Genomic DNA, 18,526 nt, shown 5'->3' on the forward strand with positions numbered 1-18,526 from the left:
ATAATTAAAGAATTAAATCCGTTAAGTGTATAGTTAAGAGACATTTTAGACCTACTCTTAAAGTTAAGGGACTATTTATGTCATTTTCTCTGTATTAAGGTGTGCATAACTAATACCATGGATTTCTAGGTATTAGTAATGCAATGATTTTAATGCATGCATCAATATGATAAAAGACTCAATATCCCCTCAAAACCTTTTTTACATCTTTTCTACCATAAAAAGTGAAGGGTGTCTTTGTAAATAATTTTTTTAATACAATACATACTATTTTTAATGCATCAAATCAGACCGTGCATTAAAATAATTTATGTATAATTAATGCAAACATAACTAATAGATGCACTCTTAATACAAGTATTATTAATACACTCTATTTAGCATTATTCTTATACACTCGACCAAACTATTCCTATTAAATGATATCTTGGAAAATAATTTGGAAAACAAATATTTAATGTTGAGGGTATAACATGAAAAAAATTATTGTCTTTCTTGATATATCAAAAATATCAAATAAAAATAAAAATCTATTTTAGAAATAAGTGACAAATAAAAGTGAACGGATAAAGTATTAAATAACTTATTAAAATCATATTTTGGATTAGATAGATCAATGTGAATTAAGTTAGTTTGAATTTGTTTATTTCTTTTTCGTCTATTTAAAAAAAATGTCTTTCTCTCTCTTTAATGGCTCTATTAATTCATTTTTTCATGTGACATGCTTAAATTATAAAGTCAAACGATATTTAGATACATTTTACATATCTTTAATTTAAAGTTATAAGATTCATAAGTAACTTACAAGAAATAAATTATTAATTTAAGAAGAACTTCAGCATAATCAACCTTAAATAATATTCAAGGGCTTTTTTTATAAGAATTTTTGGAAAAATAAAAAAATGAAGGGAAATAATTTGAATTTTTTATTTTTTTACGAATGATTTTTTGAAAAATCAGAAAAGAGAAAATAAAATTGTGTTTAAAAAGAGAAATACATTTTCTTTTAGTTCAGAGTTGAGGGTAAAGGCAAGCTTTGGATTATCGTCGTGATTTGTCGCTCGTAATTCAGATTTGATCAGATAATTTAATATGTATGGATCAAAAGTACTTTTTTTCCGTAATTTAATTTTTGACCTAACTAAGCCACAAAATCATATGTTTTTTAAGATTTTTATAAAACTAGTATAAACGTATTACACATTAATGTTTTAGGGTATATTTTATTTTTAAAAAATAAGTTATGTGTTGACGCCTTTAACTTGAGAAACGTTACTATGAGTAACGCTTTATAATACGTTACTATGAGTCACGTTCTATAATACGTTACTATGAGTCACGTTCTATAATACGTTACTATGAGTCACGTTCTATTATACGTTACTATGAGTCACGTTCTGCACCTAAACGTTACTCACAATAACGTTTCTTAAGAATCTAATCACATGACTTCGAATCCTGCAAATTTAAAATTGAATCCAGCAAATATAGCTATAGTTTGTACAAGAAATCTATATTTTTATGAATTTTAGTGTAATAATTTGATAAGAATTTTTTTTATCGGTAAACACAAATTATCTCCCACTAATTGAAGAAAGAACATTTTAGAGTACAAATTATTAATATACCCCCTCTATTCCAATTTATACGATACATTTCATTTTTTTAGAGTCAAACAATTTAAGTTTGATCGAGAATTTGTTCATGTAATCTTCAATTTTTTAAAAATGAAATTTATATATTTGTAAACTACGTAAAAAGTACTATAAGTTACAATTTTTGACAATTATTGACAATTCAAATTATTTAAAAAATATGTGAAAAATCTGTGGTCAAACATAAACTTGTTTGATTCTCGAAATCCAAAATGTGTCACATAAATTGAGACAGAGGGAATATATACTTTGCAGGATTCGATTCTAAATTTGAAGGATTTGATGTCCCTTGATTGGATTCTTAAGAAACGTTACCGTGAGTAACGTTTTAGGTGTAAAACGTGACTCTCAGTATCGTATTATAAAACGTTACTATGAGTAACGTTTTTTAGAGTAAAACGTTACTCATAGTAACGTTTCTCAACTTAACATCGTCAGCTTTAAAAATAAATTATACCTAAAACGTTACTGTGAAATACGCTTATACTAGTTTTGTAAAAAAAAATTAAAATGTATTACTTTGGTGAATCGCTTAAAATAATGGCTTAATTTGATAATTCTATTTTTTCACACAGTATTTTACTTTAAAATTCAGAGACCTTTTTTTTTTTTTAATGAAATGATACAGATTTCCGAAATACTATAGTATTTTATTTTTTAATAGACAAAACACTTTATATATTACTATATATTAGAAGAGTCTAGGATTTACTACCAAAAGTGGGCCCCATCTCCTTCCACTTAAATAATATTTTTCAACCTTATCATGGTAAAAGTTGAATTTATTATCCTTTTCATTTAATTTTATATGATATTATTTTTTCTATAAAATCATTATATATGTTTTAATAATTTAAATTTCAAAAACATTATAATTTAACTTTAAAGATTTTATTTTATCAAAATCTTGTACATTGAAATATATTGTTATGAATTTAAAATATTTTTAAAATCATATAAAAATTTCAGTAACTTCTCAAATTCCATAATATAACACTTAAATAAGAAGAGTCTAGGATTTACTATCAAAAGTGGGCCCCATCTCCTTCCACTTAAATAATATTTTTCAACCTTATCATGGTAAAAGTTGAATTTATTATCCTTTTCATTTAATTTTATATGATATTATTTTTTCTATAAAATCATTATATATGTTTTAATAATTTAAATTTCAAAAACATTATAATTTAACTTTAAAGATTTTATTTTATCAAAATCTTGTACATTGAAATATATTGTTATGAATTTAAAATATTTTTAAAATCATATAAAAATTTCAATAACTTCTCAAATTCCATAATATAACACTTAAATACTACATATTATATATTAATTACTATACTATAAATGACTTAAATACTCCATATTATCTATTACAATAATTAACAATTATTTGACACTTTAAATTCTATCAATGCCATATAAATTAGGATAAAAAACCTAACATATAATATTTAAATATATTTAAAAATAATATAAGTAATACTATACATTACAATAATTAACAGCTTAATTATTTAAAACTTATATAAAAAATTTAATTGAGTCTCTAAATTCTATTGGTACCACATAAAATAGATTATATAATAAACATATATTGTTTGAAATTGACAAAAAAGAAACAATAAATTACAATAATTAAAAAAAAAAAATTCCACTCCAAAAAACCTATCAATTAACAACATATATTGTTTGAAATTGACGAAAAAGAAACTATAAATTACAATAATTAACAAAATAAATCTCTCGATTCCAACAAATCTATCAATTAATGCCACATAAATTGGGACATGGCAAATAACATATAGTATTAAAAAATTAGGTTCAAAATGTACTATAAAATACAATAATTAACAACTTAATATATTAAAGAGACATAAAAAAGGGTTAATATTTTAAATTCTGCATGTGCCACATAAATTAGAACAAATAGAGTAATAAATATTACTTTCAAAATTATGTTAAAAAAAAGTACTAAAAATCACAATAGCTAACAAGTTAAAATATTTTTAAAATCATATAAAAATTTCAATAACTTCTCAAATTCCATAATATGACATAAATTTAAAAAAAAAGTGTTATAAATCATAATAAATAGTACAATATTTAAACTACTTTAAAAGCATTATAAATTGTAATAAATAATACAACAATTTAAATTACTTAAAATTTAACGACTTAAAAATATCTTTTTAAATGTATTAAAATTTTGGTTAATTGTCAAAACTTTACATGTGCCACATAAATTGGGACATGGACAGTCACACATATTTTTTTAAAAAAATTACATTAAAAGTATTCTATCAATTAACAACATATATTGTTTGAAATTGACGAAAAAGAAACTATAAATTACAATAATTAACAAAATAAATCTCTTGACTCCAACAAATCTATCAATTAATGCCACATAAATTGGGACATGGCAAATAATAGATATTATTACAAAATTAGGTTCAAAATGTACTATAAAATACAATAATTAACAACTTAATATATTAAAGAGACATATAAAAAATGGTTAATATTTGAAATTCTGCATGTGCCACATAAATTAGAACAAATACAGTAATAAATATTATTTTCAAAATTATATAAAAAAAAAGTACTACAAATCACAATAGCTAACAATTTAAAATATTTTTAAAATCATATAAAAATTTCAATAACTTCTCAAATTCCATAATATAACACTTAAATACTACATATTATATATTAATTATACTATACTATAAATGACTTAAATACTCGATATTATCTATTACAATAATTAACAATTATTTGACACTTTAAATTCTATCAATGCCATATAAATTAGGATAAAAAACCTAACATATAATATTTAAATATATTTAAAAATACTATAAGTAATACTATACATTACAATAATTAAGAGCTTAATTATTTAAAACTTATATACAAAATTTAATTGACTCTCTAAATTCTATTGGTACCACATAAAATGGATTATATGATAAACATATATTGTTTGAAATTGACGAAAAAGAAACAATAAATTACAATAATTAACAAAATAAATCTCTCGACTCCAACAAATCTATCAATTAATGCCACATAAATTGGGACATGGCAAATAACATATATTATTAAAAAATTAGGTTCAAAATGTACTATAAAATACAATAATTAACAACTTAATATATTAAAGAGACATATAAAAAAGGGTTAATATTTGAAATTCTGCATGTGCCACATAAATTAGAACAAATAGATTAATAAATATTATTTTCAAAATTATGTTAAAAAAAGTACTACAAATCACAATAGCTTTAAAAAAATTTTAAAATCATATAAAAATTTCAATAACTTCTCAAATTTCATAATATGACATAAATTTTTTAAAAAAGTGTTATAAATCATAATAAATTGTACAATATTTTAACTACTTTAAAAGTATTATAAATTGTAATAAATAATACAACAATTTAAATTACTTATTACCTAAAATTTAACGACTTAAAAATATTTTTTTAAATGTATTAAAATTTTGGTTAATTGTCAAAACTTTACATGTGCCACATAAATTGGGACATGGAGAGTCACACATATTTTTTTAAAAAAATTACATTAAAAGTATTCTATCAATTAACAACATATATTGTTTGAAATTGACGGAAAAAAAATATATAAATTACAATAATTAACAAAATAAATCTCTCGACTCCAACAAATCTATCAATTAATGTCACATAAATTGGGACATGGCAAATAACATATATTATTAAAAATTTAGGTTCAAAATATACAATAAAATACAATAATTAACAACTTAATATATTAAAGAGACATATAAAAAATGCTTAATATTTAAAATTCTGCGTGTGCCACATAAATTAGAACAAACAGAGTAATCAATATTTTTTTCTAAATTATGTTAAAAAAAAGTACTACAAATCACAATAGCTAAAAATTTAAAATATTTTTAAAATCAGATAAAAATTTCAATAACTTCTCAAATTCCATAATATGACATAAATTAAAATAAAAAATATATATATTTGGGCCCCGTGCTGGCACGGGGTCCTATATCTAGTATATATATATATTTCAAAGCTGGCTCTGAATTATGGTTCCGCCAAAATGGAACTGTTCAAGATAAGGGGACTCCATTACATTTACAGGCACCTCTGTAGTATAACCTATGCTCCTTCTGCTCCACCATCACGCAATCCTCCCCACCTCTCTCTCCTAGCCGACCAATGTACTTCACTGCATCAACTCAAGCAAATCCATGCCCAGATGATCATCAGGGCCCGTATCCACGACAATTATGCCGCCAGCCGTTTACTGTCCTTCTCTGCTCTCTCAGAATCAGGCAGCCTTTCTTATGCAGTAAGACTTTTCGACAGTATTAACGAACCCAATTCATTCATGTGGAACACTCTCATAAGAGCTCAAGCTGGTAGCTCAAATCCCCGACAAGCCTTGCTTCTTTATGTAAAGATGCGAAGACTTTGCGTCGCTCCCGGTAAACATACATTCCCTTTTGTACTAAAAGCTTGTTCCAACGTGATGTGTATTTATGTTAGTAGACAAGTGCATTGTCATGCTATCAAATTTGGGTTAGATTTAGATTTGCATGTTGTTAATGGTTTGATCAGGGCTTATTCCGTCTCTCGTTTATTGAGGGATGCGCGGCAATTGTTTGATGAAGTTCCTGAGAGAAATTTGAGTATTTGGACGACGATGATTTGTGGGTTTGCTCAGAATGATAGGTATGGTGATGCTATTCAGTTGTTTGAGCGTATGCTTGAGGATGGAATGGCGCCCAACGGAGCTACATTGGCTTCTGTGTTGTCAGCTTGTGCCCAGTCAGGTAGTTTGCAATTAGGAGAACAGATTCACGCGTATATGGAGGAAAACGGGATGGAATTAGGAGTGATTCTTGGAACGGCATTAGTGAACATGTATGCAAAGAACGGTGCCATAGTAGAAGCAAACAAGTGCTTTAGCAGTATGAGAGAAAGGAACATTGCAACTTGGAATGCAATGATTTGCGGGTTAGCTGCCCATGGACATGGAAAAGAAGCAATTAACTTCTTTAAGGAACTAGAACAAGAAAAAGTGAAGCCAAATGACATTACATTAGTTGGGGTTCTGTCAGCGTGCTGCCATGCTGGGTTATTTGACTATGGTGAAGGAATATGTCACTCCATGAAAGAGTTATACCGTATAGATCCCAAGATTGAGCATTACGGATGCATGGTTGACATTCTTGGGCGGAATGGGAAACTACTAGAAGCTGAGCAGCTCATAAGAGGAATGATTTGGAAGGCTGATGTGGTTATCTGGGGTTCCTTGTTACATGCATGTCAGATCCATGGAAACGTAGATATTGCAGAACGAGCTGTGAAAGAAATTCTGCTTTTGAATCCAAATAGTCATGGAGTTTATGTCGTCTTATCTAATATGTATGCAGAAGCTGAAAGATGGGACGATGTGGTAAAACTAAGGAAGCGGATGAAGGAAGGAAGCTTAAAGAAAACACCCGGTTGGAGCCTTGTAAATGCAGCTCCATGATTTTGGATCCTTCCAAAATTCACGACTACTGCATTTCGGGACCTGATGCCACCACATTTGTAAGAATTGGAGGACGACAAATGTCTTCACTATCTATTACAGATTGGAAATATAACCCTGCAAAGTTGGTCAGTGAACCTTTTTTCAACCTTGGATTATGAAAGTACAGGGAAAAACAAATTGTGTATTGCGCCGTCTGTCAACATCAAAATATTCTGAAAGTAATGTTTAGCATGATTATTTTGTTAAATGTTATCTAGATTGTTATCTCATATGATGAAAAACATAGCTGGGAAGTTAAAGGTACCAAAACTGCAGCTGAAGGACCATTATCAGTCCCAGCCAAGTTTGGGGACACATTACTTAATCACTGTTATGGCCAAGAGAGCCACATAGTTTCTGCAAAAAACTTGTTGTTGGATAGACTTTCACCATCAACACAAATATTTTTATGACAAAGTCACCAAATTCCTTGGTGGACACGCACTGGCATTCCCTAAATGGAAATAAATGTTAAGAATTCATACGGTACAAATCACATGAAGCAGAGTTCCTCTGCAGATACAGAAACACATTCGATCTTGACCCATTACATAATCGTCTTACTTGTTTCTAGTTTACTGTAAGATTACATAGCTAAATTTGTGAAGCCACTCTGCAAATATCTTCAGAGATAAGCATTGCACTTATTTGGCTAACACAAACCAATCCTAAACTTACAACCTCTTAACCAGACTTGCACCCCAAAGCTTATGCTAAGGAAAATCTACGGACAGCACACTGCTGACATGCACCACAAACCTATAACATTCACATAGGCTACAGTTCTTTTATGCTTACTAGTACAGGACGCCAGCACGAGCACATAGCACCTACACACCGGCTTTTTCACAGAGATCTAGTAAGTCCAAAGTCTGCAAAACCGATAAGGTTTTAGGGGTTAAAAACCTGCAGTCTGCCCATAACAGGTGCATGAAACTTATATGTGAATGATCATCTTACCTCAGGAACGGAGAGCTCTAGACGGAACTTGGGGCCATCATAATGATGTAAAACTGGTCTGAAAGCATCTTCCTCCAAAGGATTACAGACTTTCCGGACACGGATCCTCACCTAAGCATTAAGTACGTGAAACTAAGAAAATCTACACAGATCCTTCAAAAGCCTCAATAGAAAATGAGCTGTAATTCATAACCTTACCTGAGCAGGGAACCTTGACTCTCCTTTACACTTTTTATCCTCCCAGGCAGTTGGATCAATGTTGGAACCTCCAAAACTCGATGCCTGCCCAGATAGTTCAAAGAGAAAGTCATGGTCCATGCCAGATACTTAATTGGATTGAATCCAATTTTTCTTTAATATCTATGTTCATTGCATAAATTAAAACAGAGTCGGAGAAGTAACGAGACTGAAGCTATTTAAAAAAAGAAGCTTGTGGTGCCATATTTAACAACATATAGCTCTTTTTGGCAAGAAATAAGAGCTCAGCAAGTTAATGCTCAGGCCAAATGCTGCAAAATCATAAGGTTCCCGATAAAGTACATAGCACACCAAGGCACCAGGCTTAACACAAGGTAAGAAAAATTTCTAACCACAGAATTAAGAAAATCTGAAAGGAGAAGAAGCAGCCAGTCTTTTGTACGAATATAAAACTTATGCTTCACACTGAAAGCAATCATATACAATGATGTGAATCTGTACGGAATGCAACATCCAACATGATATTTGTTGTTGATTTACACTTGAGCTATAGAAATATAAAACAGTTGATTTATCATCATTTTGAACTCACACAATCACAATATAGAAAAAAGTTTCTGCAACTAACCTCAAAGATACCATGCAACTGGTGAGTAGTGTAATTATATAGGAACAAGGGTAACCCTGGTGTTATTGCCCTCACAGAATCTCTGTATCTAGGGGGAAGGCCTGCAAGTAAATGATTGGAGTTGAGCAAAGGGGATAACAATTGGAAGGAATTACTTCCTAGTCATCATCTATTTATCAATGATCTTAACTTTTGTCGATACTTGGCTATGGTGTGATTGGAGTTGAGGATTGGTGATAGCAATTCTGAAGAAGAGTACTCAGAGCTAGTAACAAAGTCAGAATTCATTTTCTTTAATTGTTGGCTAGTTGCTCTTTGAGCTTCTATAATAAAATAGTGTAAAACCACTGGTCGTTAACTAAGCAGCTTCAACATTCAGTTTATCCAACTAGTAACAAAACATAAAATCCCTGGCTATTGAATATCAAATGCAATATTACACTTGAATAGACAATGCTTAACATGATAGGGAAAAGTTAATTACCGAAGAGCAGGCGCTTTAGGTCTTCCTGCATTGTGTCATTGTTACAAACAAATATATATCCGCCAAGAACCTCATTCTTCGGCAGTGTCTCAGCAGCAGGCAGAGTCTTAAACCTTTTGTCAACAGAGTTATTTCCATTTGTGCTCTCAACGTTGTTATTGTTATTATTGCTTGGTTCCTTGGTATAGTTGCTAGCATTGAACTTGCTTAAAGATGAATTTCCCAAGCTGTTAAAATTGGGATTAAGATAAACTGGATTTGCATTGTAAATGCTATCCATAATGCGATTCTTGCTCATATTTTCCGTCATCTTGCTTTCCAAATTTAACATATTGAAGTTGAGGCTTTCCCACTTGTTATCTTCCTGAAACATATGATTACCCCTGGGTCTAATTTCAGCAGAGCTCTTTGAAAGGTCGAGGTTATTCCTACGTTCACCCTTGTACTTCATCTGTTCAGACAATTTTAGAGCAGCTGTTGACCATTTATGATCCTCTGAGGTTTTTGATTGTCCTCGAAGCTCGTCGCCAAATTGCCAATAGCTCTGCATATTCTCCATGTTGCAGTATCTGAATGCAATTATTTTAAAGAAGCACAAATAAATCATAAGAACTTGTCAATCATGAAAAGTGAGTCAACCATAGCAATTCAATCTATAGGGGCATATGATTAAAAAAACGGCAAAACATTGAACTTTCTAACTCAACAAGTAGCATTATTTATACTTGATATAGATCCTTATTTCTTTTTACCCCTTACTAGGAGCTCCCACCTTTTTTGCTCTCTTGGTAACTCGAACCCACAAACTTAGGTTGAAGGTTGAGGGTGCTTACCATCTGAATAACCCCTCTTTCCGATATAGATCAGTTACTACTCTCAACAATCAACATCAAGGTAATTGCAACATAAATCATAAATCACCTAACTCCATAGAAAAAGTATACCTAGAGAATATGGTTTGTTGGCAATTGGCATAAACAAAAACTTGAAAAAACGTACAAGTATACTGTGTTAATAATATGTGCACTCAAAAGTCAATAGTTTAAGCCTTAATTATATAAATAGCAATTAGCGTCAATTTTAATCTAATAAAGCTGGACATGAATAACTCATCTTGCTAAATTCACTAAAGGAAAATAGATCAAAGAAGCAAAATGGATATAATCATGCAAAATAACTTCAAAAGAGATTTACAATATCAAACAATCTTGATCCGATGAATCCGAGATTACGCCAAAATGCAGTAATATATAAGGCCGAAATTAAAGCTTACTACAAAAAGTGAAAAAGCAGAGCACAGAAACCCTATATTTTGGGATTTACCAAATCTATAGATGTAGAACTGTAGAAAGAGTGAGAGTGAATAAAGTAAAAATAAATACACAAGACATACCCTTTATCACTTCGGCTGCGAAGACCCGGAAGATGCGACGGAGAAGAAGGTGGTACAGATTTTTGGATATTTATGAATCAAATTTCAGCTGAAATGCCCTCACCTCTTCAGTTAATCACATAAATGCCATGATATTTTTTTGAAAAATAATATGGAGCTCGGTGTGACCGGGATATCCGTTTCAAATTCCTGATGACCAGTCGGCTCGGTGAATTTAATCACGCGTGACATGCGGTGAAAGTTAGTGCTGTCGGTCGAGTAATGGGCCACTCGAGTGGGACTAGAAAATGAATTTGTTCTTTTTATTTTGAATCTTGTGATTATTTTCACGGAAAATTGTTTAAGTAGCAAATTATTAGTTCAAAATAAATGTTATAACCACAGTTTTATTTAATTATAATTCCTAGTAAATACTTTGTCATTCGCCTCTCTTCCCTGAATCTCGATTGCCACTCTCCATCACTTCTCTCACTTTATACAAACACAAATGTATAAATTGTGTTTGTGTTTGTGTTTGTATAAAGCGACAAAAAACTATACATACAAATACATATCTCTTCGTCATATACACTTATAATTATATAAATACAAAATTTTCCATGCCCAGTTCTCTTTTGTCTTTTTCTCTTTCTTGCTTTATATAAACACAAGTTATACAAAATACAATGTATAATTTGTGTTTTTATAAAGCAAGAGAGATTTGATATACAAATACACTTGTTTTAACTCAATTCAATTGTATAGGAATTCAAATTTTATGCAAATATACAAACACAAATAACATATACATATACAAACACAATTTTCATATACACAAACACCCATTTATACAAATCGTTGTGATTATACAAATTAGATTCCTGCGATTTTATACAATCAAATGTTGTCTGCGATTTTATATAAATCCGATACTCAATAACAAACTATGTTTTTCTTATAGAGCGCAAATAGTAAAATGTAGCTATAGAGCACTAATATGATTTTTATGTTTGCTAAACCTAAAATTTATTCTTATTTTATTAAGTATTTTATAAGTATCTTATTGAATATTTAGTAATCATTTCGACATTTGATTTCATATTAAGATATAAAATTATGAGATAAAATTAGTGTTTGAACATACGATTTCATGTTGATTTCATCTTATGAAATCTCAAATTCTCCAAAAATCATGATTTGAGATTTTTCAAATACAAAATTGACTCACAACGTCACATCTATATTTACTAACTACTTTTTTCATATGTAAATAAAATTTATAATTCGTATCATTACTTTTTAAACCATTTACATCTCATAAAATAATTATTCTCACTAATGTAGAATTCATCATTACTTCAAATTAATTTTTGTTCCAAAATCATTATTTTTTATTAAATATATTTACCAACAAATGACTCAAAGTAATAATGTTGGTTCATCTTCTCAGTCATACGAACGAGAAATGCAAGTTCGATGTGATAAGATTGTACGTACTATATGGGAGTATTATATTAAATACTAGTACACTACAACTTATGTTTTTGTATTGAATTAAAGCTTGATCTATAAATATTGTATTTTTTAATGTTATCTTTGTAATAGTGTGTTATGCGATTTTATAAACTTGAACTTATTTGGTAAGATTGTATAAAGAATTGAGACAATTTTAATAGTTTTACAACTTCATAAGTTTTTATGTTTGTGAAAAAACATATATACAACATAACAAGTTCAAATTGCATGTCCAAACAGAACTCTAACTTCATCTCATGATTTCGTATATCATGATTTCAAATTATGATTTCATATCGTATGACCTAACGGGCCCTTAATATTCGTATTAAAACATAACTTAATTAAATTTGCTTCATATTTTAGAATTTAAATTTGATATTATTATTGTTATTTTTTTTATAATTCTTTTTTTATTATTGTTAATTGAAAATAAAAGAATACTAATAACTTGATCACAATTTTTGTAGACATATTTTAATTTATTTATACTTTATATGAATATCAAGATATTACTACAATGTTTGCTTTTGAATTTGTAACAAGAATGAGTGAATTTCTTTTTGTCGTGACTTCTTCGTTCTAATTTTAATTTAGTTTTTGAAAAGATAATGGCTTAAATAGAAAATATATAAATAATGATTCTGATAACTTTAGTTGGACATCTTTCTATATTGAGTTTTGTAATATTTGGATCACGTCCATTATTTATCGAATTTGAAACCTAATTCTAATAAATTCAAGTTAACACACAGTTTATAGATGTGATATGTTTCATGAATTAGAAACTGTTTGCATTTTGAATTACACTACAATCACATTGATATCTTGGATTTTATTATGATTATTGGTATAAATATTAATTGTGAATTAATATTTAAATCCTTTTGAATAATTCGACTTGTCTCATTGGTATTATATCATATCGATCTATTGTAGCATCATTTCGATTGGCATAAAATTGTAAATAGGTTGTGGATGGCATCTTTGATACACTTATTTATCTCTAAATTGTTTTTAAGATATTAGTTAAATATGTATTTGAAATTCAGTAGAACGTCGATAATGATGAAATATTAGATTCATAATGTTTAATTACTCACTATCAAGAATAGTTGAAGAACAGTAGCTTATAAATAGTATTGTAAAGTAATAAGCAAAATTACTCACTATCAAGAATAGTTGAAGAATAGTAGCTTATAAATAGTATTGTAAAGTAATAAGCAAAAGAAGTAGAGCTTAAATTTGTAGCCTATAATTTAGCAACGCCTTGCTTGATTATGATTAGCACATTGAAGTTATTATGTAGGTGGATGTAATTATTAGAGCAAGTCCCAACTTATTTGGAATTAGGGGTGAGACTTATCTTGACCGACCACGAGTAATTTATTTTCATATTATTAGTAAGATAACTTTTCATTATTGTGCTGCATTCAATATGAATAAATGTTAACTTGTCCAATCAAAATCACATATTAAATTGTAACATGATTTTGTATCTTGATATGTATCGTCTCCTAATGCGACCATTTGTTAGATCCTTATTTTAACTCATACAACATGATACAACTTAAAATTTTGAATCGTTTTGCTCTATAGAAAAGATCTTCAAGGTTAAAACGTTTAAATTTGCTTGAAATTTTGGTCATGATATAAGTGAGGTCAAAAGTTCAAGGCCTCCGAGGCCATTCTTGTAATTGTGGCCATTTGTGAATTTTGTCCAGCCTATTTAATCAGGAAGAGGCCCATCTTCGCATGGTTTCTAATAGGCCCAATCCGGAGGGGTATCCTCACTCATCGGCAAGTCCGCTGGTGTTTTACAAGATAAGCGGACGAGGTCTCAACCGTTTCAAGTTGAAGTTTAGAACCCTAACACAGTAAGTTATCGCACGAAGCGGAAAGGATAGTCAGTTTCAGTATCGTTCGTCATGGATATGCAAAGTGATTTCGACCGACTCCTCTTCTTCGAGCACGCTCGCAAGACTGCCGAAACCACATATGCTACAGATCCTCTTGATGCTGAGGCACGTACCTTTTCTTCCTTGTGCCCCTATCACTCGCAGACAACATATGCATATTCTCATGCTCTAACTTGTTATTTAATTGATGTTATATGCGTATTGACTAATTGACCGTGACTTTGTTTCTGACTAATTCGTGCAGAATTTGACAAGATGGGGAGGTGCATTGCTGGAATTATCACAATTCCAGTCTGTCAGCGAATCAAAGAAGATGATATCTGGTATTTCTTTCTAGTATTTTTTTTCTAGTACTATTTTCAGTACTAGTATTACTATTGTAATTCCTGCTAAAAAGTTTTCCTAGAATTGGCTATTGGACAATGTCCGCTCATGCTATCAGAGTTATTGGATTGTTAATTTAATTAATACTGGTCAAGGAATCAGTCCAAATTAGGGCAATGAATGTGAAGTGACCTAATGAGTTTTTAGAACCACCTTTCTTTCCACTAGTGTAACTATTGGGCAACTCTACCCTCCAAGGTAGGTGTAGTTAGATGGGAAGGTGGGAAGGGATCACTTAACTTTTTTTGCCTTTGCCAATCTGGTCTCCCATGATCTTCATTCTAACTGCATCAACTGTCAACTGATAGGTGACAGACACCACAAGTGTAACCTCTTGAACATCTTGAATGCCCTTTTAAATCGGATATGACCTATTAATTTCAACACTCTCCCAACAAGTAACCAAATTTGGGTTCTCCTATGAATTTCCATATATATTTGTGAGTGTGAGAAATTACTTGGCATTGAGCCCATATGTAAAAATTTAACGTAAAGCCTAAGAAAAGGAGTAGAGGGATGAGACACATTAAACACTTTCGATGCCCTTATATAGCAGTGGGACATTTATGTAACTAACCAAAGACATGTTTCATAGCATAGTAGGAATGTTGTCTGTCATGGTTAAGTAATCAAACAATTTTGTTATTTCGCTCTAAGACCATATATTATTTTTGAACTGGCATGTATATAGATGTTAAAGTTCCGTACTAAGAGCTTAAAGACCTATTAAGGCATACTCATTTTGCAGAAGGAAATGTTTGAAGGGTGGGTTGAAATCTTGGGCCTTTTTCTTGTAATAAGTTGATGGAACTGAAGATAGTAATAGTATTATCTGTTCTTGCTTTCTAATTGGGCAATATACTTTCTAGATGCTATCTCAAAGTTAGAGGAGGCTTTGGAGGTTAATCCACAGAAGCATGACGCCATTTGGTGTTTGGGGAATGCATATACATCCCATGGATTTCTAAATCCTGACGAAGATGAAGCTAAGGTTTACTTTGACAAAGCAGCCCAGTGCTTCCAGCAGGCTGTTGATGCGGTATATTTTTTCTCTATGCAAATTTTGATATTTTTAGTGCATTTTTAGAGGCTTATTTTCATAGCTTTGTTCCTGTTAACTGTAGGATCCAGACAACGAGCTTTATCAGAAATCATTTGAAGTTTCTACTAAGGTAAAGTTAGTGCTGTTTTTTAGTTAGCCTTTAGTATGTTTAATGTGCTGAATTCTTGTCACACGATTAAATGTTCCCTGGAAGAAGTGCCTACGCAAGTAGTTTCCATGTGTACTTCGAGGAGCTTTCCTCTTTTATTGATTGTTTGGCACAGTGTGCCTTCAATTTTCCTATTCATTTCCTTGACAATAAATAATTTCATCTATCAAAGGAAGTTCTATGTGTATGTGATTCCCCGCATGATTGCTCAAATATAGTGGTTTGAGACAGCCTTTTCTCTTCCAATCAGCTAACAGCACATAATTCATTCTTCTCAGAGTAACATTTTGTATTCTTGATGAAGCATATCCTAATTTTAGATGTTAGCTAGGCCGTAGGCTCAAATAATATTTTTGTAGAAGTAGAAGAAAACATCAAACTAATTGATGCATGTAGAATGGAAATCTACGAAGTCAGTCTTTCAATGTAACATTATTCAAAAAGTCCTTGGCCTAGTTTGGGATTAGCCCATTTCATCCCATCCACTAACACATTATTTGATCAATTCATTGAACTCTGGTACGTTGTGCAGTTTCATCATTACTGATTAGGCATGCTAAATTGCCTGCCCTAAGTATCTTATAAAGAAAAATGTTCACCTTAAGTATGATTTAGCAACTATGCAGTGGCTTCACATTCAGTAGATACTTTGAATTTCACTTGCATATATTTACCAACACCTTGTGCATGTTTAGTTCTTCAAATTGTCTATTGATAATTATGATCTTTACAATGCTACCTTTCTCAAAATAATAAGAAGAAAGAACTATGATCTGTATACTTTTTAAACAACGAGTTTGGGTATCAGAATGTTTGGTCTTTTCTTCTCTATTAAACATTCTGTAAGATTCTTTGGATAGTTCATAGGTTCATATTTCTTAGGTGGAGAAGAATCGAAAGAAGTTTGACCTTAGATTTCATTGCATCTTTTTTTTTGTGGAATGAATGGCGTGCTGGATGTTTATTGATATAGCTTATATGTTTGTAAATGTCCTTCTAGGTGATTCATACTGCCCTTGGAATTACTCTTGTTTATCATTTTATGAGAACCAATTACCCTTATTAATTATTTTATCGTGTATGAATGTCATTTCTGTTTGTTATTTATGTTCTTGTACATTATTTTAGGCTTCAGAGTTGCATGCCCAGATTCACAAACAAGGTCCCCTTCAACAAGCTATGGGACCAGGACCTTCTACAGCAGCAACAAGTACAAAGGTATTGTAATTTTAGTTTCCCCCCACCCTGATGTATATTTCTATTAGTTCAAGCTACTTTATTTTGTTCTTAATAAGTCCTACTCTTTTTCATTTTCTATGCGGTGCGGGTTGTTTTTCAAAGTGCATTGCACAATTCCTTCTACGGCCTACAAAATTAAAAACTTTATGCACCCAAGGGTGTGAATTAACAGTCAATGAAGTGGGTTGACAACCATGAGGTCTCGGGGACAAACTCTAGAGTAGATTTCTTCCCCATCTGTTCCAGCCTTAGTGGGCAAGCATTGATGGATAGAGTCACCCCTGTTGTTGGTGGGAGGTAACATGTATCCCATGGAATTAGTCAGGGGCCTGCAACCTGGCAAGGACGCCACAGTTAATTTTTAAAAAAAATTAAATATGTTGTGTGGAAATTGCCTTCGTCATAGTTTGGTGGTTATGTTTCTGTTGTTTTTTATTGTTCTTCACATTTTTTTCCATTTTGTTCTGTTCCTTTGAAGTAATGAAATTCCAAAAGGAAGTTGTCTGGTTTCATTGAACTGAGTTGCTTAACTTTTCATTCTTTGTCTGCTGGTACATTCAGGGTTCAAAGAAGAAGAAGAGCAGTGATCTGAAATATGACATTTTTGGATGGGTAATACTTGCTGTTGGACTTGTTGCATGGGTTGGTTTTGCAAAGTCTAATGTGCCGCCACCTGCACATTCTCCTCCAAGATAAGGGCCACAATACAGTCTTACAGGCCAAAATACATGATGTAGTTTCTTCCCGCATAAACATGGCTTTTGGCGATTCAAGCTTTGCCATATAGCTAGGATTTACTGGTGTAACAGATTTTGTCTAAACAGTCTTTTGTCCTTTGATTCATACTAGTTGTCAAATGATTTCATGAAGCTGTTTTAGAATATTGTGCCTGCGCTCCTGGTCAACTTCTGTCATTTTTGCCCCTCCCCCTTTACCGGTCTTGTCAATTGCTGGTTGTGACACATCTATGTTCTGCTTGGCTTTTCAAATTCAGAAATAACTTCGCAGTTAACTTGTGGATGTCTTGATTAGGTGGGATATGTCTACTGTACTATCTTCCATTTATCAGATTCAGGATTAAGCCAGATTTATTTGGTTTTAACTACTGAACATGTTCGGTATTGAAAACATGAAATTCGATTAAGTTCGGCCTAAGTTAATCAGCCCCAAAAAGCGATTCCATATGGGAAAATTATGAAAGAATTACAGACATTTAGCCTATACTAGGTACTATAGTAATAATTTAAGAAAATTGTAATTTGCGGCTATAAATTCAGAATTTTGTATATGTTTATCTTAACTATTTGTATTTGATTTATGATTTTTTTAAAAATAAATTACCTTGTTTGTATATTGGCAAGAGAAGTAAACAAATAGA

At 30.8% G+C, this 18,526-nt stretch overlaps 4 protein-coding genes across 6 annotated transcripts in view; 3 read left to right on the forward strand and 1 right to left on the reverse strand.

Annotated features, from left to right (window-relative positions):
• Positions 1-5,756: 5,756 nt before the first annotated feature.
• LOC125810879 (pentatricopeptide repeat-containing protein At5g56310-like) lies at positions 5,757-7,213 on the forward strand. Its single transcript, XM_049490376.1, has one exon. The coding sequence runs from the start codon at positions 5,757-5,759 to the stop codon at positions 7,194-7,196; it is 1,440 nt and encodes a 479-aa protein (XP_049346333.1). The 3' UTR covers positions 7,197-7,213.
• Positions 7,214-7,700: 487 nt separating this feature from the next.
• On the reverse strand, positions 7,701-10,979 carry LOC125810889 (B2 protein). Of its 3 annotated transcripts, none has more exons than XM_049490385.1 (6): positions 10,902-10,979; positions 9,509-10,077; positions 9,025-9,125; positions 8,397-8,480; positions 8,199-8,309; positions 7,701-8,110 (listed from the first exon to the last, which is right to left on the reverse strand). In XM_049490385.1, exons 2-6 carry the CDS (start codon positions 10,065-10,067, stop codon positions 8,069-8,071), a joined length of 897 nt encoding a protein of 298 aa, XP_049346342.1. In that variant the 5' UTR covers positions 10,068-10,077; positions 10,902-10,979; the 3' UTR covers positions 7,701-8,068. The 3 variants fall into 3 exon arrangements, with proteins under 3 accessions (XP_049346342.1, XP_049346343.1, XP_049346344.1); XM_049490386.1 differs by lacking the exon at positions 10,902-10,979 and adding an exon at positions 10,703-10,867; XM_049490387.1 differs by lacking the exon at positions 10,902-10,979 and adding an exon at positions 10,832-10,862.
• A 1,119-nt stretch (positions 10,980-12,098) lies between these two features.
• Positions 12,099-18,526, forward strand: part of LOC125810880 (ACT domain-containing protein ACR6-like) — a 106,133-nt gene continuing 99,705 nt past the window's right edge. Inside the window, 1 exon segment of the mRNA XM_049490377.1 lies at positions 12,099-12,104. The gene's annotated coding sequence lies outside the window, so the exon portion shown is untranslated.
• On the forward strand, positions 14,289-18,032 carry LOC125810898 (mitochondrial import receptor subunit TOM20-like). The gene is made up of 6 exons (XM_049490397.1): positions 14,289-14,419; positions 14,559-14,637; positions 15,568-15,737; positions 15,823-15,870; positions 17,038-17,127; positions 17,710-18,032. The coding sequence occupies exons 1-6, from the start codon at positions 14,324-14,326 to the stop codon at positions 17,842-17,844; spliced, it is 618 nt and encodes a 205-aa protein (XP_049346354.1). The 5' UTR covers positions 14,289-14,323; the 3' UTR covers positions 17,845-18,032.

Source organism: Solanum verrucosum, unplaced genomic scaffold (genome assembly GCF_900185275.1).
Source record: "Solanum verrucosum unplaced genomic scaffold, falcon-dt-bn FXZP01000032.1, whole genome shotgun sequence".
Taxonomy (NCBI): domain Eukaryota; kingdom Viridiplantae; phylum Streptophyta; class Magnoliopsida; order Solanales; family Solanaceae; genus Solanum; species Solanum verrucosum.